The 25,035-nt window shown below is 41.3% G+C and overlaps 1 protein-coding gene across 6 annotated transcripts in view; it reads right to left on the minus strand.

Annotated features, from left to right (window-relative positions):
* Window positions 1-25,035, minus strand: part of LOC127570373 (tensin-3-like) — a 326,270-nt gene that overhangs the window by 216,235 nt on the left and 85,000 nt on the right. The window contains exons 1-2 of one of the 6 annotated variants that reach the window (XM_052015883.1): window positions 22,145-22,283; window positions 21,214-21,288 (exon numbers count right to left, since the gene is read on the minus strand). The exons of 4 other annotated variants lie outside the window; for them this stretch is intronic. In XM_052015883.1, the coding sequence (XP_051871843.1) occupies window positions 21,214-21,252 (39 nt within the window). In that variant the 5' untranslated portion in view covers window positions 21,253-21,288; window positions 22,145-22,283. Of the gene's footprint in view, window positions 1-21,213; window positions 21,289-22,144; window positions 22,358-25,035 lie in introns of those variants that run through there. One more of the 6 variants, XM_052015882.1, reaches the window with a different exon arrangement.

The raw sequence follows: 25,035 nt of genomic DNA on the forward strand, positions 1-25,035 counted from the left end.
TCCAGGCCCCAAATTCAAATCCACCAGTGTAACTCTGGAATAAATTTAGATTAATAACCTGGAATTTAGAAAAACAGAAGTATTCTACAGGGGAGGAAATCTGCCAGACTCCAGACCCACCCCATATATTTGACTCTTTGAAATGGCTCGGCAAGTCACTCAGTTGTACCATTACCACTAGATTCAAATGGCAGTAGTTCAAGAATGTGACTCATCATCATCCTCTCGAGGGCAATTAGGGATGGGCAATAAATGTTGGGTTTGTTGGAAGTTCAAGGTTTAACTGAGGAGCACCCTTGGCAGTGCAAACAACAATGTCACTCCTTAACAAATCAAGTTAATTTTCAGTGTCAGAAAGGTGTTTCATAATAATCAATGACATACCATGACTTTAAAAATACTGTCTGGGACCCATCTCAACTTGATTTATCTATCATCTGTGCACAGGGACTAATCTCATTTTCCTACTTGTCACAACATACGAGACCATTCAGCCCATGAAGTATATGCCAGCTCTCAGGGCACACCTATCCGTCCCATTCTCCCATTTATTTCCCTCTAATGCCATGCAATACACCTGAATGGGGAAATCGATCATCAAGATTCTACTTTCATGCAGCAAAGCTGTGCATCCCCAACAGCATCTTCTGGATAGTCACATTAAACAACCCTTCAAGCTGCTCTCTGATTTCCACATATATAATGGAGAATGTCATTTGCCTCACTGTTACTTTTAGAGTAAATTCTGACCCATTGAAACAAAAGATTCAGTGTAAAGGTTTGTCTTTCTTGCACCCATAAGAACAGCAAAAAAAAAGGACAGGAGTAAACCATCTATTTATGCTCTTCTTCTTCTTCATCTTCTAAGGCAGTTGCTCAATATTGAGTATGATTAACTTCAACTTTGGTTCTGCGAGTTTTTGGGTGACATACAAGCCCATGTAGAAACCACAGTCTTCTACAGATGGAGCAAGAAGTGTCTAACGGAATAGCTAGGTGGGAAGTTTGCAAGCTGGTGCGCTCCTTCCACTGTTTACACTGGACTTCCACGTCGTCCTGAAGCATGGACTGGAGATGTTCAGTGCCAAATCACATGCTCCTTCACAATGTGTGGTCACAGGCCAGCAATGTGGGAGGCTGCAGTTTTTACAAGCAGGCTTTGAGAACATCCTTGAATCTTTTCCTCTATCTACCTGTCAAACTCTTCCCATGACAGAACATGAATAGAGTGTCTGGTTCAGGAATATGGTGTTGAGTTATGTAAGTGATATGGCCTGGGAGTGGACATTGACAGTAGCTGGCCTATTTGGAGGATTTTGCAGAGACAAGAGTTGTCAGCATCTTTCTGGTGCCAAGAGGTGACTACTATAGGTCATCCAGGTCTCAGAAGCACATAGGAGGACAGGGGTGGCTGCTGTGCAGTAGACCACAAGTTTTGTGCCAGATCTGAGGTCTTGATCTTCAAACACTCCATTCCTCAGTCAGCTAAAGGTTGTGCTGGTGCACTGAAGGTGGTGGTGAATTTTTATCATCAACGTCTCCCTTTACTGAGAGATGGCTTTGAATAGAGAAGAAGTGCTCCACGTTTTCCAGTATTGAACAGTGAACCTTTGTTGTCAGAGGGCAGTGTTGTACAGTGGGGGCAGGTCAGTAGAGGACCTTTAGCTTGCAAAATGCTGGGCGTAAGGTCATCGTCCCGTATAGTTCAGTGAACTAGTTGACAGTGACTTTGAGCTCAGCCCCTGTACTGCAGCCACCAGCAGGCTACATTTACCTGCCGTTACCTCATCCAGCCGCTTTTGGCAAATGGCCGTGAACAACACCACATCCTCCAACTCCGCAACCTCAGACTGAAGGCCTGTGACCAGTGGTGTTCCCCAGGGGTCGGTGCTAGGCCCATTGCTATTTGGCATCTATATCAATAATTTTGATGAGAATGTTCAAGGCATGGTTAGTAAATTTGCAGATAACTCTAAAATAGGTGGTGTTGTTGACAGTAAAGATGGTTATTAGGATTTACAGAGGGATCTTGACCAGCCAGGTAAGAGAGCTGCGGAATGGCAAATGGAGCTTAATTCGGATAAATGCGACATGTTGCATTTTGGGCAGACAAATGAGGGTTGGACTTTCACAGTGAAAGGGCTCTGGGGAGTGATGTAGAACAGAGGGACCTAGGAGTACAAGTACATGGTTCCCTGAAAGTGGTGTTGCAGGTAGACAGGGTGGTGAAGAAAGCTTTTGGCACGCTGGCCTTCATCAGTCAGGGCACTGAATATAGAAGCTGGGATGTAATGTTGCAGTTGTACAAGACATTGGTGAGGCTGCGTGTGGAATATTGTGTTCAGTTTTAATCACCCTGCTATAGGAAAGATGGCATTAAGCCGGAAAGAGTGCAGAGGAGATTTACGAGGATGTTGCCAGGACTCGAGGGACCAAGTTATGGAGTGAGGTTGAGCAGGTTGGGACTTTATTCATTGGAGTGCAGGAGAATGAGGGGTGATCTTATAGTGGTCATGAGGGACACAGACAAGGCCGATGCACACAATCTTTTTCCCAGGGTTGGGGAATCAAGAACTAGAGGGCATAGGTTTAAGGTGAGAGGGGAGAGATTTAATAGGAAACTGAGGGGCAACTTTTTCACCCAGAGAGTGATCAGTACATTGGAATGAAATGCCAGAGGAAGTGGTTGAGGCAGGTACGTTAACAACATTTAAAAGGTATTTGGACAAGTACATGGATAGGAAAGGTTTAGAGGGACATGGGCCAAACATGGGCAAATGGGACTAGCTTAGATGGGGATCTTGGTCGGCATGGACCAGTTGGGCCAAAGGGTCCATTTCTGTGCTGTATAACTCCAAAACAAAAAAAATTACATCAGGAGTACGCACCATCAGCCTTGATTAGACCACGTGACAACTCAACGGGATTCCTCCAGTCTACTCAAACATCAAGTTACTGGCTACAGAAAAGTCAGGTCAAGATCCCTCAGCTTCTTTTAAAATGTGAGTTATTATTAATTTAACCTATCAGATTCAGAATTCTTATTTTATCTTGTCATTCTGCCCTTGTTCCTGTTATCCTGGAAATGTTAATTTACTTGCTAGTTATGTGGGTGCTTATCAACTTCTGGAGCCTAGTGCCAATTGCAATTCATGCGGGTCTCATCAGCATCCCATTGGGCCTTGGGATCCTCTTCCACAACTTGAACTTTATATATATATATAGAATTCTCAAGGCAATTAAAAGGCCAAAAGGAACTCCTCATGGCCACGCACCTTTTTAAAAGGGTCACCTTTTCCTCTCCAGTAATCAGCTGGGCTGCAGTATCCCCACTCTCATCCCTGCACCAAGCATGGGTTCAAATCTGGTCTTTTCCTCAGTTAATGAGCCATCAACAGACGTGACACCTCTCTCCTCCTGCCCTCCGTGAGCCTAGACCATTCTGCAGAGCATAGTTTTCAAATCCAGCATCACAAAATAAGACTTCAAAGCTCTCTGGGGGCTTAAAATGTTATAGCATTCATACTACAAGTCTCATACCGCCAGAAATATTCCTCCCCACCGCCACCCCCACCCCCAGGATGATGGCCTTTACTATACAATGTGGATGTTGTGTCTTGCATTTAATATATTCAAGCAACGCAAAACAAAGCTGTGACAATTTTGACTATCACTTGCTTGTACTTTCTCAGCTGCAGAGGTCAATAGTTACAGCTGGCCTGCTTCTCAATCCCGAGGAAACAAGGATTTCAGTGAAATAGCAGGTGTTCAAAACTCACCAAAGCAATAACTGAAAACGCTGTTGAGAGCAAAGGATCACTTTGTTACCAGTACTTCAAAAGCCCTGCTTGTTAAAATTGAAAACATCATATTCACACAGTGTACTGAAGTACCAAACTGTACATTATACTCATTACACTTCCATAAACAATTATTTGCAGTTTCTTTAAAACGATCTACTCTGTAACCTCTGCACAACTTTTTAAACCATTAAAACCTTAGATAGCATTAAAGTTGCCCTCAAATGTTATCAAGTGACCAATGGCACCCAGTGATGCAGAGGGCCTTGCTTTCAATTATCTGCAAGGTAACAAGGAAAAGTCTGCTCTGTTGCCACCCATATGGGGCAAGAGTTTCTACCCTCCTTTGGTTGAAGCACTATGCAGGGATCAACTTCTGCCAGTCACAGACTCTGCCCACGGCTGATTCCAACATTAGCTTCCCATTCACCAGGAGAGGATCTGGTCAGATTTGAGGCAACGTTTTGCCAAAGACCTCTTTAATCTGTGCAAGGCAATGCCCTCCAAGAGGCTTGTCAGATTTGGGTGAGGAAACAAATTCTGGGATCTCTCTGCTGATTTTGGAATAATGGATCCTTGGGTCCAAAACTCAACCCAAGATCTGCTTCAAATGATAAGAGACGTCAATAAATCAGAGGCACGAGTTTCATTTGGCATGTTGTTTTCTCACCCTAGCCCATGTATTAAAATTGGAGGATTAATGAACAAACAGGCACAGAAACAAAATAATGCACATGCTGGAACTCTGAAATAGGAAGCACAAAATGCCAGAAATACATTAGGCAAGATATCACCCGGTAAGAAGGAAATAAAGTTAACAATTCAGGTTGATAATCTTTCCTCAGAGTAGACTACCTAATCTTCAGTTTTTCCAGCATTTGCTTTTTAAGACAAGGTGATTAAAAAAAAAGTTTGATTTTCCTTCATCTAAATACTCATACGACCAATGTCGTTGCTATCCTTGCCACAAATTCCCTTCCTGAATGAACCATACCTTCCCTCAGTAAATGAAAATCCAATAAAAACTGCAGATGCTGCAAATAGCCATAGAGTTATACAGCATGGAAATAGGCCCTTCAGCCCAACTCATCTACACCAACAAACTTCTTCAGCTAGTCCCATTTGCCTGCATTTGGCCCATATCCCTCTAAACCTTTCCTGTCCAAATGTCTTTTAAATGTTGTAATTGTACCCACTTGTACCAATCCCTCTGGCAGCCCCCACTGAAAAACTTGCCCCTCAGGTCCCCTTTAAATCTATCCCCTCTCACCTTAAATCTATGCCCTCTGGTTTTAGACTCCCATACCCTGGGTAAAAGACTGTGACCATCGATGCCCCTCATGATTTTATAAACCTCCATAAGATCACCCCTCAGCCTCCTTCACTCCAGGGAAAAACGTCCCAGCCCATCCAGTCTCTCCTTATAACTCAAGCCCTCTAGTTCCAGCAACACCCTTGTGAATCTTTTTAAACCCTCTCTAGTTTAATCACATCCTTCCCATAGTACGGCGACCACACAATATTCCAGGTGTGGTCTCATACGGCTGTAACGCCATGTCCCAACCCTTGGACTCAGTACCCCATCTGAGGACGGCAAGCATGCTATACATCATCTTCACCACCTTGTCTACACATGATGCCACTTTCAGGATACTATGTACTCTTACCCCGAGGTCTTTCTGTTCTACAATACTGTCATTCACTCTGCATGCCCTGTCCTGGTTTAACTTCCTAAAATGCATCACTTTGCACTTGTCAGAGTTAAATTCCATCCGACATTCCTTTGCCCACTTTCCCATTTGATCTAAATCCTGTTGGAACCTTAGACAGCTTTCTTCTCTGTCCACCACACAATTTTGGTGTCATCCAGAAACTTACTAATCATGCTAACTACATTCTCATCCAAATCAGTTATATAACAAACAGAAGGCTCAGCACTGATCCCAGCGAAACACCACAGGTCACAGGCCTCCAATCTGTAAAACAAACCTCCACTACCACCCTCTGACTCCTTCCACCAAGCCAATTTTGTATCCAATTGGCTAGCTCACCCTGGATCCCTTACGGACCAGCCTACCGTGCGGGACCTTATCAAAGTCCATGAAGGTAAGATGTGCTAACCAGCCCCCATCAATCCTCTTGGTCACTTCTTCAGAAAACTCTTAAATTTGTGAGAGGCAATTTCCCACACACAAATCCATGCTGATTACCCCTAATCCCTGGCCTCTCATAGAACAGTACAGCACTGAACAGACCATTTGGCCCACGATGTTTATCATCCATATCCCTCCATTCCTTTCATATTCATGTGTCTATCGAAAAGCATCTTAAATTCCAACAAACTGCCCGATTCCACTACTATCCCTGGTAACCCATTCCAGGTACCTACCACTCTCTGCATAAAAAACTTGCCCCTCACGGCACCTTTAAATTTCCCACCTTAAAAGCATGTCCTCTGGTGTTTAACATTTCTACCCTGGGGAACAGATTCTTATTGTCTACCCTATCTGTGCCTCTCAATTTTAAAAACCTCTATCAGGTCTCCCTTCAGCCTCTGACGCTCCAAGGAGAACAATCCAAGTTTGTCCAACCTTTCCTTATAGCTCATACCCTCTAATCTAGGCAGCATCCTGGTAAAACCTCTTCTGCACCTTTTCCACAGTCTCCACATCCTTCCTATAATGGGGCGACCAGAACTGCAGACAATACTCCGTGCAGTCTGACTAAAATTTTATATAGCTGCAGCATGACTTCCTTACTCTCATACTCAACACCCCTACCAATGAAGGCAAGCATGCCATACGCCGCCTTTACCACCTTATCCACTTATGTAGCCACTTTCAGTGAACTATGGACCTGGACCCCAAGATCCCTATGTACCTCAATGCTATTAAGGGGTCTACCCTTAACTGTATACTTTGTCCTTTCATTTGACCGTCCAAAGTGCAATACCTCACACTTACCTGGATTAAACTCCATCTGCCACTTCTCTGTCCATATCTGTAACTGATCTATATCCCGCTGTGTTCTTTGATAGTCCTTCACACTGTCCACAACTCCACCAATCTTGGTGTCATCCACAAACTTGCTCATCCACCCGTCTACATTTCCATCCAAATCATTGATATATATCACAAAGAACAGAGGTCCCAGTATCGATCCTTGTGGAACACCACTGGTCACGGACCTCCAGCCATTATAACAGCCTTCCACCCCTACTCTCTTTCCAAACGCAGATGGATCCTGTCTCTAAGAATACCTTTCAGTAACTTTCCCACCACTAATGTTCAGCTCACTAGCTTGTAGTTCTCTGACTTGTCCTAAAATAACAGAACATTTCTGCTGCAAGTCATCCGTCTGTGATTTTGATTCAATTTTCTCTCTCCATGGCACCATGACCCACTGAGCACGTACCACACCCCTGCTATTAGCAACAGATAACACAGACCAAGAAGCTGAATCCCCATTAATCCATTTGACATGGCCTTGCCTGATCACAGTTATTCCCTCTGTCCTACTCATCCCACCTATCACCTTCTGTGCACTTTAAAACCACCATTTTTATTCTCTCTTACCCAGTTCTGATGCAGGGGTCTCCAACGTGGAACATTGACTTCGTTTCCCTATCCAGAGATGCTGCCTGACTTGATAAGTGCTTCCAGCATTTTCTCGCCCTAGCTCGTCTTAAGCTGAACCAGAGAATCTGACACTTTTGTGATACAGTTAACAAGGTGAGATCCTGGCCACATATTTTCACCCACCACCAAGATCAACTATTTCTGCTTCCAGATCATCTCCAAACTTCAACTTTGCCTCAGCTCATCAGCTGCCAAAACCTCATCTATGCTTTTTTTTTCCTTTCTCTGGACCTGCTATATAAAAGGCAGATCTGGATGGCCACCATGTTGTAATTCTTCCAGGAACCAGAACTAATCCAAAGCTCTGCTGCCCATGTCCTTGTTGACACTAACTCACCCATCAACCCATGTGTACCAACCCGCACTGCCTCACGGCTGAACACCTGACCTTAAGATTCTCATCCTTGTTTTACAAAGCAATTCAATCTCCTCACTTCTCTCTCATTCAGTAAAGTCCACAAGCCCCAAGACCCGCCAAGACGGTCATGCTCTTCCAAATCTGGCCTCACGATGACAAGTATAGTGGGTTGGATCACGGTGGACTGGCCCGCTAACCAGAACTGGTGCCCACTCTCCGTACACACACATTCTCCGCACAAGTCCAGAGGCAAGAACCAGGCAGCAACTGAGCAACAAAGTGCAGAGGCTATACCCTAGAAATGCCCCCAACAGTCCTAAACAAGAGGCAAAGGTGAAACTTCAGTGACTCTGAAATGCTGCACATGATTTCGTTGATTCTTAAATGACCTTAACATTGAGGCCATCCAAATAATAAACAAAATCTTAAAAGCACAGATGATTAAAACATAAATAACTATAAACATTAAGCTAAAGCAAAACAGTAAAGACTTATCTTTCCCTCCTATTGTGACTAGCCATAGGATCCAAAAGGCGTAATGCATAATGCAAGAGAGTCGCAGATGTACTGAGACTTACCACTGGACTCCATGCGTAATCCAGTGGCAGAGCAGTGACAGATGTGGTGCCATCTATCACTTAGTAAGTTCCGAACTGCATATGCTTCAAAGTGCGGAAATATGCCTGGAATTTGTTCACTCAGACAGCTGAGCACCAATGGTTCCAAATGGAACCACCGGCCAAGCTCGGAAAGATCCAGCCTAATAGTCCCACCACTGGCAACTTGACTCTAAACTCTGGAATTCCCTCCCTCATATTCTCTCCTGACTCTTCTTGCCTCTGAGATACACAATAGCCAAGATACTTTTTAACAAAATTTTCCATCATTCACCCTAATCTCTCCAAAGTAGACTCAGTGTCATATTTTGTACATATACATTTCTGAAGCCCTTTGCAGGTTTTACCTTGTAAAAATTGCAACATAAATGCAAGAGGTTTGTTTTTTGGTAATCTTTAATGCTGAAAAAGTCCACAACCCAACAAAGCTATGTCATGCAATGTTCTTAAAGATTTGACTTTGCATTTTTAAATGTTATACTGCTCTATAAATATAGCAAAATAGCAACAGAGGTCACAAAACATCAAATTATCATTACTGTTTTATTTAGTATTGGACATGGTATATTAAGACCATTGAACTTCTATTCTATGCTTGGTTGTGAGTCTTTACTCTGCAAACCAGTTATGTGAAGTGCTTTCACTTATGTGATTTCTCTTATGCCATCAATCCAAAACTGGAGAAATTTAATGAAGGGCTGCTCATTATATTAAGTTTTCTCCAAGCAGTGCTTGGAGCAGGAACTGCAGACCAGCTGATCCAGGACCAAATATTAGCTATTGACTTCCAGCAATGGCCTCTTTGAATTTCCAAAAACCTCACCAATATTACCCAACTTCATTTTCTGGAGAACAAAAGGCTGGAACATTCATCAACCACAACTGGGAAATCATGTGCAATTTGTCGTTGGATTGTTGGCCTGAATTTTTTTGCCAGAGTTGAACTTGAGTTTTCACCCAGCACTGTTCCAGCGGTTTCAGTGATCACCTTCCAAAGCTCCACTGGGACAAGAGAGCAACTGCTGTAAAATTCAGGACCAACAATTCCATGTTACTGGGTAACATAATAAATCCAATTATGCAGTGAGTTCAAAACTGTATTTACTTCTGAATATTTACATGGTGATGTTCATTTGGAAGCCTTGCCAGCTCAGCAATGCCTTAGAAAGTTCCTGCACATCTATTTCAATGGCTTCAACCATCACAATAATTTAATTTTCAGCACAAATAAAGTGAGCAAAAACAGATGTCTTGTGTCAAAGATCCTGCAACTGATTATTTAATATCTATAACAGAGTTATAGAATCATACAGCATGGAAACAGGCCCTTCAGCACAATTCTTACATACTGACCAAGATGCCTAGCTAAGCTCGTCCCATTTGCCTGAATTTGGCCAATATCCCTCTAAACCTTTCCTATCCATGTACCTGTCCAAGTGCCTTTTAAATGTAACTTCCTCAACCACTTCCGCTGGCAGCTCATTCCACATACGTACCACGCTCTATGTGAAAAAGTTGCCTTTTAGTTTCCAATTAAATCTTTCCCTTCTCACCTTAAACCTATGCCCTCAAGTTCTTGATTCCCCAACCCTGGGAAAAAGACTAGGTAAATTCACCCATTTATGCCCCTCATGATTTTATATACCTCTACAAGGTCACCCCTTAATCTCCTGCATTCCAAGGAATAAAGTCCTAGCCTGCCCAATTTCTCCTGATAACCTAATCCCTCATCCTTGATATCCTCGAACCCAGTACATAATGTTCTGTACCCTGTAATAGTTTCCATACACCCCAGCAAATCAAACAAATGGAGACCAATAACACTGGGGATACTGTCGTTTCCTCATTCTTATACTATTTATTTATTTTTCAGGATATTAGCATTTATTGCCCTTCCTTAATTGCCCCTGGCTTGCTCAGCCATTTCAGAGAACACTTAAGAGTCAAGCACATAGGTGTGGATCTGGAGTCACAGAGATAGCAGGCAAAGAAAGACTAGTAGATTTCCTCCATGAAAGGACATTAATGAACTAGGTTGGCTTTCACAACGATTAGGTGGTTTTGTGGCCATTATTAGCCATAGTAATCATTAGCAATATGTTGTTGGAATTTTAACTCAAACCTCTGGATTGTTAATCCACACCTATGGAATACTAGTCAGGTAATTTAACAACCACCACCACCACCGCCACCATCCCCAAATATTGGGCAGATTAAAAGTCCACCTCAATTTGATTATTTTGCCACTGTTTCTGAAGTTAACTCTTGACCTTAAAGCTCACCCACCCCCTCAACATTACCTATTCAAGATCTTCAATCTAATCTCTTAAGAATCTTATCACTCACCCCTTGGCTCCAAATTCATCAACTTTCGGATTTCTTTCTTCCATCTAAAAATGGTGTGGAACCTTGACATCTGTGGAACATTGAGGCTGGGAAGAGTAGGCAAGCAATACAAACCCAGCAGCAGTCGCTGTTACGTTGGCCATTTTTCACTGCATTCTTCCCTCAACAGCATTATCTCAGGGTTGAGAATGACTTGCTTTCACTCCAGATCTGTAGGTTCAGAGGTAACTAACAAGTCCCACGTAGGGACAGTGTAATCTGCCACAGCTCAAATTTGTTGGGGTGGTGGCGGGAGGAAGTTGGTGGTGAGTAGATTGATTGGCTCTTGCTCACTCCCTCCATAATGCACTTGATCTTCATGCATTTCTAGAGAGATTTAAAGCATTTGGTGCCATCATGGATGCTTCTCCATTAATTTAAATGTCTTCGACCAAGGTTCATGTGTCTGTGAGGATACTCCATTCTTTTTTGACAGAGGCGTTGAGGATATCCTTAACAGGGATGAAGACACTTCATTTAAAACCGAGGTGCATAGGAACCTTCTCACAGAGAGTGGTGAATCTCTGGAATTGTCTACCCTAGAGGGTTGCAGAGGCTAGATCATTGGGATATTTAATGAAATAGACAAACTTTTGAAAGATCAGGAAACACAGGGCTCTTGGAATTGGTACAGAAGAGGAGATGCGGCCCAAGGCAGATCAGCTATGATCATATTGTGTGGTGAGGCAGGCTTAAGGGCTTGAGGCAGGAGGCCTACTCCCGCTCCTGTTTTCTTATGTTCTCAGAAATCTAAATTTGTATTCACCAGATTACTCTAAGCCCCTTCGTCACCAGTCCAATAGAAGTCATACCTTGTAGTATTGTGGTCAGACAGCACCTTGTACATTGATCAACTAATAATCAGCACTGACCAAGTAGTCCAATGAGCTGGACTAATTCAGAAGTACAAGCACAAACCCCCAAGGAGGAAACTGGGGAATCTAAGTTACATCAATTAAATAAAGATGGGACGTAATGTTAGCATAGAAGCCCATCTGGTTCAGTGATGCCCTTAAGGGAAATGACAATAGATCCACAGTGATGTGGCTGACATGTCCAAACACAGTACCAAGTTCTATACCTTCAGGTAACTCATGTTCTCTGTTTATGCCAGAATAGGCCAGGATGTCATGCTGTGATATTGGCCCAATTTTTTCTCTGTTAGCACAGCTTGACCTTCTGGGCGTGACCAGCAAACCTGCATTTTGCAACCGCTGCATTCCCTGTGTATTTTCTCCCTCCCCAACTACCTCCATTAACCCATCCACCAGATGAGCTCATTTACAGCTTATCCCCAGAGCAACCCTGGCCTCACCCTACCAGATCTATTCCCCTTCCCCCACTCCCAACTATCCATGCAACATGATACCAACTTGTTTTCCCTCTTTGCCAGTTCTGATCAAGCTTCTTCAACCCAAAACGTTAACTGTTTTTCTTTCTACAGATGCAGCCTGGCCTGCTGAGTGTTTCCAGCATTTTCAGTTTTCAGATAGCCAGTATCTGAAAATTGTTTATCTTCTATTGCAGTCCATGCAATTAACACCAAGTTTCCAAAGAAAACACGTAGCCTAGAGCAAGTTCCATGACTGGCTTTAACAGTCTACTTTCAATTTGATCCACAGCCATTCATTCAATATTTTTCAACTGGCAATATAGTCTGCTTGACAGCAGTTCACTATCAGATGGAGCTCCAGAACCTTACTTTATGAATCCGCAGTTTCAACCACTTTCTTCAGGACTTGTATTGCTCTTGAACCTGAATTAACAAAATGTCAAAGTCTAGGATTGAGGAGGAAATAGCTTTCATTTTTTTTTGCATAGCAGTTAGCTAAGCAGCTTTAAGGCGAATCCTGCATTTTATTTGTCTGCATAGATGTCAGACATGATCAACCCTTCTGGGTGAAGCAGCAATTCACTTGCACTGCTTCCGATATACTGCTTTTCACTTAGTGCTCACGATGTGATCTCCTCTACACTGGAGAAACCAAATGCATATGATTGACTGCCTTGCACAACATCTTTGTTCAGTCTGCAGGAGCAACACTGAGCTTCTGCTGGTCACTATCCCACTCGCACTCTGGCCCAACTGTCCATGGCTTTGTGCACTGTTCCACAAGACCCAATGTAAGCTTGAGGATCAACACCTCATTTTCCATCTGGGCAGGCTGCATCCTTCTGGTCTCAATGTCGAATTTAATACATAACTAGCTTTTCCTGTCTGTATCAGGACTGGCCAATTCTGATGCAAGCAAGGTTTTCCAATTGTAATATTGAGATATTTTTCTCCATAGACACTGATAGATCTGCTGGGCATTTCCAGCATTCTGCTTTTGGTTTCGGACTCAGTAACTACTTTGACCTTTTTTTCTACACATCCTTTGTTTGTTATCTATCTAGCTTCATGAAACTATTAACCTCATTAACCATAAACAACTCTGCAAACATTGGAATTACCTGGGCAATCCTGGCCTCACCCCTACATTACCCTTGTCCTAGCCATTCTTCACCACCCTCTCTGCTACTTAAAGCAAGATTGTTTTCTCTCTTTTTGATGAAAGTTCTTCGAACTTAAAGTCTGTTTCTCTTTCCATAGAAACTGTCAGACTTGCTGAGTGTTTACAACACTTTTTATTTTTATTTTCGATTTCCAACATCTGCAGTTTCTTTCCAATTCGGAACATACACTTCCAGACTGAACTGTACCTTTATCAGTCATTACACAACAAATCTGTACCTTTCTCAGTCTGTATCTCCTGCGTGCACAGGCCATATCCAAAGTGCTTGCGGTTAAAAGGCAGAGCAGCTGAATGCTAAGTGAATCCAAAAGCATTAAAAGCCAATTTTCCAACTCGTACAGTCTTTCACACCTGGTTGACAACAGGGATCAAAACCAATGGTGCTTTCAATGAATGGCTTTTCAAAGGATAGCATGTATGCTCAAACTAATAATAATTCCTTTCTGTAGGCAAGAAGGAACAATCTTATGCTATTAATCAGCATGGAGGCTTTAAGCTTTCTTACGGATGGGAGAAGCCATGACCTAAGTTACAAGCTGCAACAGGTAACCGACACAGGTAGAAGAATCGTAATAATCTACTTAGGATAAAATTATTCTCCCTTCAGCAATCTTACAACACTTGAACAGAGGTAAGCAGTGAATGTGATTATTTAAAAATGCTCCCAGAAGGCACCACACCCTGAGTAATTAACATCCACCATTATTTCCCAGCTGCCACTATCGTTCACACTTTCTCAGTGTTACCGAAGGTTATGTTGGAATGGTGTTCTGACAAAGGAAATGCAGTTTTACAGATTCAAATTATAACATCTTTATATTTTAACATCAATGCAAATTCATGAGCAACAGAGAGCTCCTGTTGTTTTCATGCCTGCCTACCAGTTTCATTCAGGTCACATGCTCAAATGAAGAGGACTCTGCAACCCACGTCCTGAAAATGACTCACATGCTTATGTTGGTCATTAAACATTTTGGCACAGGAGGCACGCCTTTTCCTTACTTATTATATTCCATGTTTACCATATTAACCTTATTGTCAATAGCCCTATTTAGCATTGGGTACCAACATATTCTAGGGGTAGAATATCACAGATTACAATATGCTTTTGATGTGAAATCCAGCTTTTCTAAAATGTTTCATATTTCATCACTAATTTTACCACCATCACGACTTCACTGAAGAGATGCAGACTTGTAATGCTCTCGATATACAATTCAAATACTTTGTATGCTTGTACGAAACTTGTAAAATTCCTGCTGGGTGAATCGTAATATAACATTTTACTGAAACTTAAGTGCTCAACATATTTATTTGCATGTTAATATTTGGGATTCAAGAGATATAATAAAAACAAGCAAGTCATTTCAGTTCATTTAAGAAAGACAGGCTCTCCATGAATCTACTTAAACAGAATGTTCTCTTTGGAAGTTGAGGACGGGGTGATATTCTGAATTATGACATTACCAGGGTAAATTCCCGCAAATACGTTTGCTGAGCTTAAGTATCCTTATTATTAATGCCGTTAAACCCAGTCTCCAGCAGGTTAACCAAAATCTCAGCTCCTCCCAATTTGTTGCATGAAAAATTCCAAACCAAACCCAATTTTAATATTAAATTTCATTATTTTTTAAAAATCAAAATGTCCTCATTATTCCAAAATAATTGGAACAAATTTCTTCCATATGTTGACTGCAGTCTTGTGTGCTGGACAGTTTAATAAAAAAAAAGTCCTGTCACATCCTGAGCAACAAATTGACTTTGGCATCATGTTAGCCCTACTAATCATCAAAATTTGAGAGAAAAGATTCTCAACACATCTTGCAAGTTACAATCAAACTCAAGAGATTATTGTTGTCAATTAAATGAACCACCAAGAACAAACCTCAAACTGGGAACTCTGTGATGAATAATTCAAAGCTTTTTCACCACTTACAAGTCACGTCAAGAATAAGATGGAATATATGTTTGCTTGGACCACCAGTGCATTTCACATACTTAAGACACTCAGTGTTATTTGGGGAAAAAAAGCAGTGGACATGATTGGCGCCTAATCCAGCAATTTTAAAATTCACTCCTTCCATCACAGTAGCATCTTCGAGAACCATGGCAAGACCTGCCAAGGTTTCTTCCACAGCAGCTCCCAAACCTGCAACTTCAGGGATGGGATGCGGAGCATCCAGAGTAATCCTTTTATCAATGACAGAATGAACAAACAGATAATTTATTCCATACCGGAATCAATTTAAAAATGAATTCATTTCCACTCTACCCCACCCAGGACAACACAGGCTAATGAACAAACTGGGTGCCACAGTGGCATAACTAATTGAGCTGCTGCCTCAAAACACCAGAGACCCAGTTTCAATCCTGACCTTGGGTGCTGCGTGTGTGGAGCTTGCACAATCTCCCTGTGACTTGCTGGATCTTCTCTGGGTGCAACAGTTTTCTCCAAAATCCCAAAGGCATACAGGTTGGTAGGTCAACTGGCTGCTATAATTGCCCCGGTGTGTGTGGGTGAACAGCAGGATCTGGGGGAGATGATGCATGTGGGGAGAAATGGGATTAATATAGGATTGGTGCAAATAACAGATGGTTTGCATGGACTTGCTGGGCCAAAGGGCCCTTTTCCACACTGTATCTCGCTGCAAAATCTTCCACCTCCTGTAACAAAGGCACCAGGTGCAGTCAAACACCTACAGAAAGTTCTGCCCGAAGTCACATGTTATCCAAGCTCTGAAATACTTTTGTCATCATTGGATCAAGCTCCTGGAACTCCCTCCCTAACAGCACCACAAGAGTGTTTTTCACACCAAGCACTGTGTTCCAGGATGGTGGCTCATTCCCAAGGACAACTCAAGGAATGAGCAACAAATGATCTTGCCAATGTTGCCCACTCCCAGAATAAAGGAAAATAATTGCAAGGTCCCCTCCTACAACTACACAGTACACTATACTTTAGTAACTACTATATGCAAGGCTTAACAGAAATATAAAGCAAAAAAGTGGAGGAGCACATGAAGCAAAATGATTTAATGTGTGCTGAAGTGTACCATTATGAGGTAGGAAATCATCCTTGGTTCCGTGATCAATGGATCAACGCAGGAACAGAGTACAATCTGCACATACTACTATATTGCACCTTTATCTCAGGCAGCAGAGGGCAAATTCTGTTTTTCATTACAAAATAAAAATATTTATATTCAAATGAAATGCAAGGTTAGGAGGCAATGAATAATCAAGTCATCAAATTTCTCCTGAGATGGATAACATTTTCTAAATCTTTCACCTATTTACAATCTGCAAGCTGTTAAAAGTCAAGTCCCTTCTCCCTTAAAATACCACAGTATTAGATCTGGCCATAGTCAAAACAATTGAAAGCAGCTTTACTATACATGGTAAAACCTCCACAAGCTTAACGTCAACACCAATTAATTCAGAATGATCAAAGTCACTGGATGTTGGGTTTCATTCCAATGTGTAGTTTGAACATTTATTGGTCTATATTTGGAAGATTAGCCTGATTCATCTTCCCAGCGTAACAGACTCTTTAAAAGGCAAGGGTGAAGTGATGCTTAATCTTGTTCAAATACTTTCTGCACCTAGTTTTCTTTAGCGCATAACCATGCCTTTTAAGTTTAAACTATAAAAACAAAGGAATCGTAAATTGCAGTTCCTAAATGCCTCCATGAACACGCGATGCCACAATTGAGAGATCCATAATTGATACACTTTTGATATGATAAAACGCACCAAAAATAAATGTTTAATTGTTTCTGGGGTCTTGAAAACAGTAAACATTGTCAGATATTTATCATACTGCATTCTTTGGTGCCATAGGAGTTTTAATCCTCAGCTTACATCAACATTTTCATGAGGGAAAATTAATAATCGTCTTTGAGGTTATGGAGAAAATAACCTGCAAGAAAAGCATTGCTGTTTTAATCTCCTCTTGTGCATTAATGCACAAATGCATATTAAAATGCACAAGAGGAGATTATTCAACAAACATGGGGTGCTGGCTCTTCAACAGTAAATACTAGCATTCATATGGAACTTTCCAACATAGTAAAATATCCTACGGTGCTCTTCCAGAGCAGTATCAAGCACAAATTAACACCAAATCACATTCAGAGATATTAGGGTAACGTTTTGTCAAAAGGGCAAATTTAGGAGGAAATGGGAATGGGAGAGGAGGAAAACTTTTCTGATTACTTTTTCTCTGAGATAGATGTTCAGACCTATGTTGGAAAGTACTCAAGAAAACATCAACCCTTAGTTCAAAAAAAATGAGTTGTTCTCTGATGCAAAGGGATGTGACAAGTGAAATTTAGAAAATCAAAGGGTGATCTATTTGTTAGAGAAGTTAAAGAGCTCCAACAAGGCAGAAATAAATATAAAAATTTAGTTCCTCCACTGTGAAGATCCAGAACAAACTGACATAATCTTTAAATGATTATGCAATCTAGAGATGAACTCAGAGAAGGGAACCAGCAACGTAAATTGCCTCAGTAAGCTCATGGATGATGCATTAATTGGAATTTTGTGACATACGGCATGAAAGGCGAGGGAAAGAAAGGCAGATGATACGAATCAAAACAATCAAATCAAAGTAAATTTATAGAAAAGGCTTGAGGCGCTGAATGACCCACCCCTGTCTTTATGGGATAGCAGCTTTAAAAACAGGAAGAAATGTTTAAGAGGAGATGAAATAAATTTAGATGTCACGTGATAACACTGGAGCCCACTAATTGAATGGTTTTGCTTTAAAAAGGAAACCCCTGAAAGAGAATCACCAAAAGCTGCTATTAATAATGGATGGTGGAATACAAGAGCTTAATTTCAGACCAGTGAACAGTACAGCAGTGAAGAAATGAGAGAATGTGGCAGGACATTGTCACCTTCATCACACAGGTCGCGGATCAGCAGTAGCTGTGCTCTCTCACCGAAGCTTTTTGTGTTGTTTGTGGCACAAAGTGGATTTAATGAATGAATGCAGTGGCTGCCATTATGCTGCATCTAGAAAAGCAATGCAAAAGTGGTTCTTCAAACAGAGGAGTTATAGTTAGGTACAGGATAGGGCAACCAAATTTTCTAAGTCAAATCCAACGTGCACACAAATTGCTTTGCGTTGCTGCACTATATATTTAGCAGCTGGACATATGCAAAACAAATGTGCATATAATTACCCGGATATGATAGCACATATCAAGGTGCATTCAGACAGTCCATAAATATTGCAACGTCAGCATTTATATTTGCCAACCCTACCATTGAAGACACAGTGCGATGATGAGCAAGTACATAGTGGATCCTCTGAGCCAACTTCATGAGACCAGCTGCTAAATTTCACTGCCAAAGTTATTTTGTTCTTGCTTCCCTAATTCCAATTTCCTACATTCATTTCCTACACTTGCCTCTTCCAATTTCCAAATCTCTCTACCCTCAAAACACTGCCCTCTCCCCCTTTTGATTATTTGCTTGTTTCCAAACTCCTTTTTCCCCTTTTTCCATTGCTCCTGTCACCCTTCCAAACCTGTCCCATCCCCTCTCAGTAACAGCTGGCACAACTGCCCTAACTTCCAGCTGGATGCCTCTGCAACCATCATATGAAGTACATGTACATGGCTGTAATGGGGTGGAGAGTGGTGTTTGGGAAGGAAGCTCGGGCTCACTGTGCTTGTAATTATTACTCACAGACAGGCGATCCACACAACAAGGAATATTTTGCAAACTGGGGACTCTTTTTCCCAAAGACAGTTTGGCAAGGGATACTGTACCTACTCCAGGGACTGTCTCCAGAAACTGGTCTCGTATAAGGTAACTACCTTGCTCTCTGAAGGTAATGAGGGAACTTGTGGTGGAGTATCCCACATTAGAGCAGTTTACACACTTGACTACTTCGCATGCTATTTCAGTGTGCAGTTCCACGACTGTGAAATAGGCAGGAGCTATATTTCACTTGTACTATTTGCATGCTCTATCCATAACACTGATTGTATGGGCAAACAGAACAAATTAGTTCCAGAATAATTTATTCTTTGAAGCAGCGTGAATGAATTTTTCCTACTCATGATCTGAATTTCAATGAACATTGCACAAAAAAATGTAAAAATTGTTTCTTATCAATACTGAATCCAAATACAAAATCTGTAGAGCGAAACACATTACTGTGTGCTGTTACTTTTTGTTTTCTCGTACACAAGATACTTTCTTAACAGGAACAGGATATTCCACTCAAGCCCATCCCTTGTTCCCAAGCTTCTGTTTTTCTCCTAAAAGACAGTTACTTCAGCAGGAGCTTATAAGGTCCAGTAATCAACAAACAGCTAATTAAAACAGTCACGTGGCTCATTACAAAAGTTGGTCATTGTCCTTAAAAAGAAACAAAATGTATATGTTTTATTTTAAAAAGATTGCAGAGTAAATAAATGGAACACCCCCAGACAGTCACTCATCAGCAGCGCCCCACAGCAATGCTAGACCACACAGGACACCAGAATGGAATGCCTTGCCTCAGGCCATACAAGAAATAGACAGTATCCACAAATGATCAAAATGTTCCTTTTAAACTGGTTGCACAACATGTTTGTATTTTAACCAAGATTGCAAGAAACCTGTTATGTTGCAGAGGCAAAACATAATAAGGTTACAGCAGATATAGTACGCTTTAAACTTTGATTGCAACTACTTTCTTCTCTCCTTTGGAATTTGAATTCCCGCTCTTTGATTTACAAATGCCTTACAACCAACTAAAGATAATTGGCCACTTTTCCAATTGCCATTTCAGAAGCTTCAGGTTAAGTTTTTTTTTAAATCATGTACTTCAAGTCATACAACAATGTCTTGGACACAAAAAAACAAATGAAGGATCCACACAGATAGATAGGTGGAACTGGAAGCTGAGCCTGAACTGAAAAGAAGTCCACAACAAGCAGTTTACTCGGAGAGATGGGCTTCATGGAGATTTTAAAAAGGCTGGGAGGCATAAAAAAGGGAATGGTTTAAGTAGGTAGTAACACCAGTTATATTCATAATCAAACTCCTAAACAGAAAGTTACAATCATATTTGTATTTTTTTTAAATACACAGCATTATGAAAAACGACTGAGTCTTCGGCTCAAAGGAATCACCACAATGATAATTATCCAGGGTTGCAGAATGATACGATTTTCCTGGGACTAAAAGTAAATGCATTGTACGTGCAGGCTCCGCACACAACCAGTTATAGTTAATGTGGTTACTTGGTGCACTTTACCTGGTGCACTTTACTGAGTTATCAATTAAAGGAAAATTATACAATTTATAGATTTCCTTTGCATTGCAAAAGCAGTGCAGCTCTTCATATAAATACTGCAAGCTGTTGAGCTGAGAATATGTCTCGCATACAGAACACACACACGCTGAGCTGTGCAACAGGCTAGCTTACTAACAGTGTTATTTCATAAGATCAAAATAACAAAGAGGGCAATTTTAAAAATAAATCGAATCCAGTAACTTATTCTGAAAACAGCCTGTCATTCACTTGAACCATATATTCTTGCGCTGAAATATAAAGCACATTTTCACTGCCTTTTGTCTGCTCACAGGAGACACAAGCTTGTATGTGATTTTTCTGGCTGTTACTAATTAAACTGGATATGGGCCTTTCCTGTGAGACAGTTGGTGGGAAAACAAGTTAGGAATACACACAGCTGAATGCTTTGTAGTCTAGAGCAAGATGAAACATGTAGCTTCAGCTTGTAGCATTCCAACAGCAGTACTATAAAGAGCATGTGGAAGCTAGCTTCAAGGTTTTACACAAGGAAGATCAAGCTATTAATTCTCAAGGAGTGAATGACTAGTCAGTGATCTATTTAAAAAGTTATTTTCAGAAAAGTTATTTTCAAAATAATTTACCTGTTCTTTGCTCATCGAGCGTATACAGTAATATTGCATTTCAGGGCAATGCAGCACTTAACTGTAAGATATGACCTAGAAAAAAAATAAGTACACATGGGAATATGAGATCAGTCCCAAACCTCTGCTCTACAAACAATACCTCATTATCTTTCTCCTCCCCAAGGTTTCAGAGGAATGCATTCCAAAATGCATTCGTTTTTCGCCCATCACATTTAATGGAACACACATGTTTAACAAACCTGTAGAAATCTGGTTCTTTATAGTTTATTTTCCTTTTTTGCAATTCTGTTTCTCCATTAAAAGAAGATCGCTCCCATCCGCAGTATTACAAACAGGTTGCTCACACCTGTATACCACTTTATCAGATTGAATCAGTCACTTAAGCCAAGAAGAGCTTTAAACCCAACAATTCAAAGTACATTTCTGTTATCGCTAAATACTGAACCGAGGGCAAACAGATAAAAATCAGACTCAAGGAAGCACAGCCAGTCAGCCTCTATACCAGGGGGCAGCTTATTTCTCATTAACAAAAGCTCACTAAACCTGGCCTTCGGGCTATGAAAAATACCTGCTCCTAAAAGGACATAAACATACAGTGATTGATAATGCTTTGTTCAGGGAAAAAACCCACAAGTAAATCGTTTACAGCTCAACTTCAACATGATTTACTTTGTTGAACACGAGACTGCCATAATTTAAGCAAATAAGGTCAACTCAAGATCAAGGCATTTGCAAGAACTTAGTAAAGGGGAGATCAAGTCAGAATCAGATGACTTACTCTACTATTTTAATAAGGTGCTGTGTCAAAGCACAAATCTGAAATAATTCAAACTAAAGTAGCAGATTTAAGTCTGACCAGCAGTATTCCTGAAACATTCTTGCTCTCCCTGATTTTTGGAAGGGCAGATACAATCGTGACGCAACTTACCTTTGGTCCGGGTTCTAACAATGAACAGTTCGTTTCTCTGACAGGTAAAGGGTAGAAGACAACCAAGACCATTAAGCTTTCAGCGTTCTGTTAAAAGCATCCCCCAAAATTCCAGTTTACTTCAGACCCTGAAACTGCTGAGCATCCTTTAAGCAGCTGCAAGGAACAAGCAGCTAAACCAGGAACAAGCTATCAAAGTCTTGCTCAGCTTAAAGCTGCTCCTGCACACAAGGAACTTTTGCCTATTTACCCACAGCCCCCTCTGTTGGCTGTGTCAGTTACCAAACTTCCTCCCTCACTCTTTTCTAGAGGCACTACTTCAGGAAAGGTGAGCAAACAATCAACAGATATATCACAGTTCTGTCAGTGAAAACAGTAGATGTGGTCATTCATTTAGGCCTGACATGCAAAACCTAATCTTTTCCCACAAACAAAGCAGAAAACTATCCATGGTGAACTATGTACTCCTATTTTGTGACTAAATAGTCTTTAAAAGGGGCAGCAGCTTAATCAACTGGGTGCTTCGCAGCCAAGGCCACCTGTGGAATGTGGTATTTAATATAATGTGTGGGCAGGACCAAGTATAAAATTGATAAGCCTTGTTTACTGAACTTCCAGACACTTAACACTATAGTGGAGGGTAAAGAGCAAGTTGCCCAAAATGCTTTTCCATTACTTTGTACACTCCTGCAAACCAGAGCAACACAGAATTAACAGCAATGATGCAAAACATTCAGCCCAGCTTATCTCTGATTTTCATATGTGGGAACTTTAGCTGACCCAAGGCCCTTCTCGTCACAGGCTCCAGCCAAATATGTGCTTCCGAGGCAGCATCAAGTGTACAGGCATGGATCCAGGCATCTTTGGTTGTGGTTGAGAGAGCTGGTTGGGAGGAGGGAGGAAGCAATCAGCAGGATTACCCATCGGTTCACATATGCAAGAAAATGCATTGTGCAATACACTTACATTCCAGAATTCCTAACCCTACTCCCACCACAAAAGCCACCACAAGTCCAACACAGCAGCTAAAGGCCAAAAGTTGGGTGAGGTGGGGAACGCCCAGTGCTGCAATCCTCCATCCTCTGAACTGATGTACACACTTCTAAATCAGCTCCCACAATGCCCCAGCACTTGCCACATGCACAATTACTCTTACTTTTTTTGAACTTGAGCTTGAGGTAGGGATCATCTCCAAGTCACCAATGTCCTGGCAGCTTTTGCAAGTAACTAGATTTCTGGGCAAGTTCAAAAGGACCTCTAAAGATATACTGTTTGGGTATTAGGCAACAATAACATCCATTTAACATATTTAAAAATGGCTCATTTCACAGGAGCAGCAACAAACAAATGACTGATACCAGGACACACAATCTAAAATCTTGAAGAGCTGGTCACAAGAAGCACCACAAAGGAATAAAGAGAAGTGAACAGCCAGGGAGGTTTTGGGAGGAATTGCAGACCGTGGCAACTGAAGGCACTGCTGCCAATAGTGGTGTGACTACATTTGGAGATATTCAGAAGGCCTTGGAACTTGGAGGGTTGGAAAGGGAGCGGCAATACCATAAAGGGATTTGATAACGAAGAGAGTCAAGGCACTGCTGAAATCAAGAGCCAAGACAGTTGAAGAGGCTCCTTCTTCTCTTCTTGGGTAACCCTGAAAGTCAAGGAGTCCTTCTTCTCCAGTTCTGTGTGTTCTGAGATAGTTGGTGTGGGATCCACAGATTCTGTCACAAGTGGGCAAGAGATGTTTGATGGAATGGTTGGTGGGTAGAATCCGGGGTAAATTGGTTTATTATTGTCATATGTACCGAAGTACAGTGAAAAACTTGTCTTGCATACCACTCATTCAGATCAATTCATTACAATAGTGCATTGAGGTAGTACAAGGTAAAACAATAACAGAATGCAGATAAAGTGTTACAGTTACAGAGAAAGTGCAGTGCAGGCAGACAATAAGGTGCAAGGTCATAATGAGGTAGATTGTGAGGTCAAGAGTCCATCTTATCGTACGAGGGAACTGTTCAAGTCTTATAACAGCAGGATAGAAGCTGTCCTTGAGCCTGGTGGTACGTGCTTTCCTTCTACCAATTTTGTGGGTTTGTCGTGCTGCTGATAAAGGGACTTCTGGTTCTCAGTGCCATCATGAATGCTCCTTTTTTTTAAATGAGTAATGGCCCAGGAGTTCCCACATCAGTGCAGGTGTTGCAATTTTTTCCAGGAGTCTTCCTTTGGCTGTGTTGTGTAGAACCCGGCATCAGAGTTTCAAAATACTTAAAAATTCAAAATCACTGAATCATTTCTTATTTCCTACTGGTAATCTCTTGCTGTGACAGAGCTCAGAGTAAAGTGCCGGTTGTAACGGTCCAATGTCAGGCTTGCAGACAACACAGCCCACCTGTCAGAGCTGGCTGAGTCTCATTGGAGGCTCAACGATGGTGATGTTGGCCCCGCAGAGGATGCTGATATTGGTTTGCTTATCCACATCCTTGTTACACCAAGACATCAAATGAAAATTAGGAAGTACTTAAATCTTGAGATTATGAAATTATTCAACCAAGGAAACAAAATCTCATTCCCAATTGAAAGCACGCATAATCTCCACTCTCGGAATCATTCGACTTCAAAGTTAATTTGATCCCCGATATAGGACAGTGAAAATTGTTGAAGGCAAGTTTAGTTTTAATCAAACATGGCAATGAGATGGAACATTTTATGGATACAAATCAGATATCTATCGAGAGACAAAAAATACAATCCTCCTCTTGCATATTTCAAGACTAAATTTAACCAAAGATAGAATCAGAAACCAGTCAATTACACACCTTTGATAGTTATTTCTAAACAATGCTGAGGTACTGAAATTAAATTTTGTGTATTATTTGAGATACCTA

The sequence above is a fragment of the Pristis pectinata genome, chromosome 5 (genome assembly GCF_009764475.1).
Source record: "Pristis pectinata isolate sPriPec2 chromosome 5, sPriPec2.1.pri, whole genome shotgun sequence".
NCBI classification, from domain to species: Eukaryota; Metazoa; Chordata; class Chondrichthyes; order Rhinopristiformes; family Pristidae; genus Pristis; species Pristis pectinata.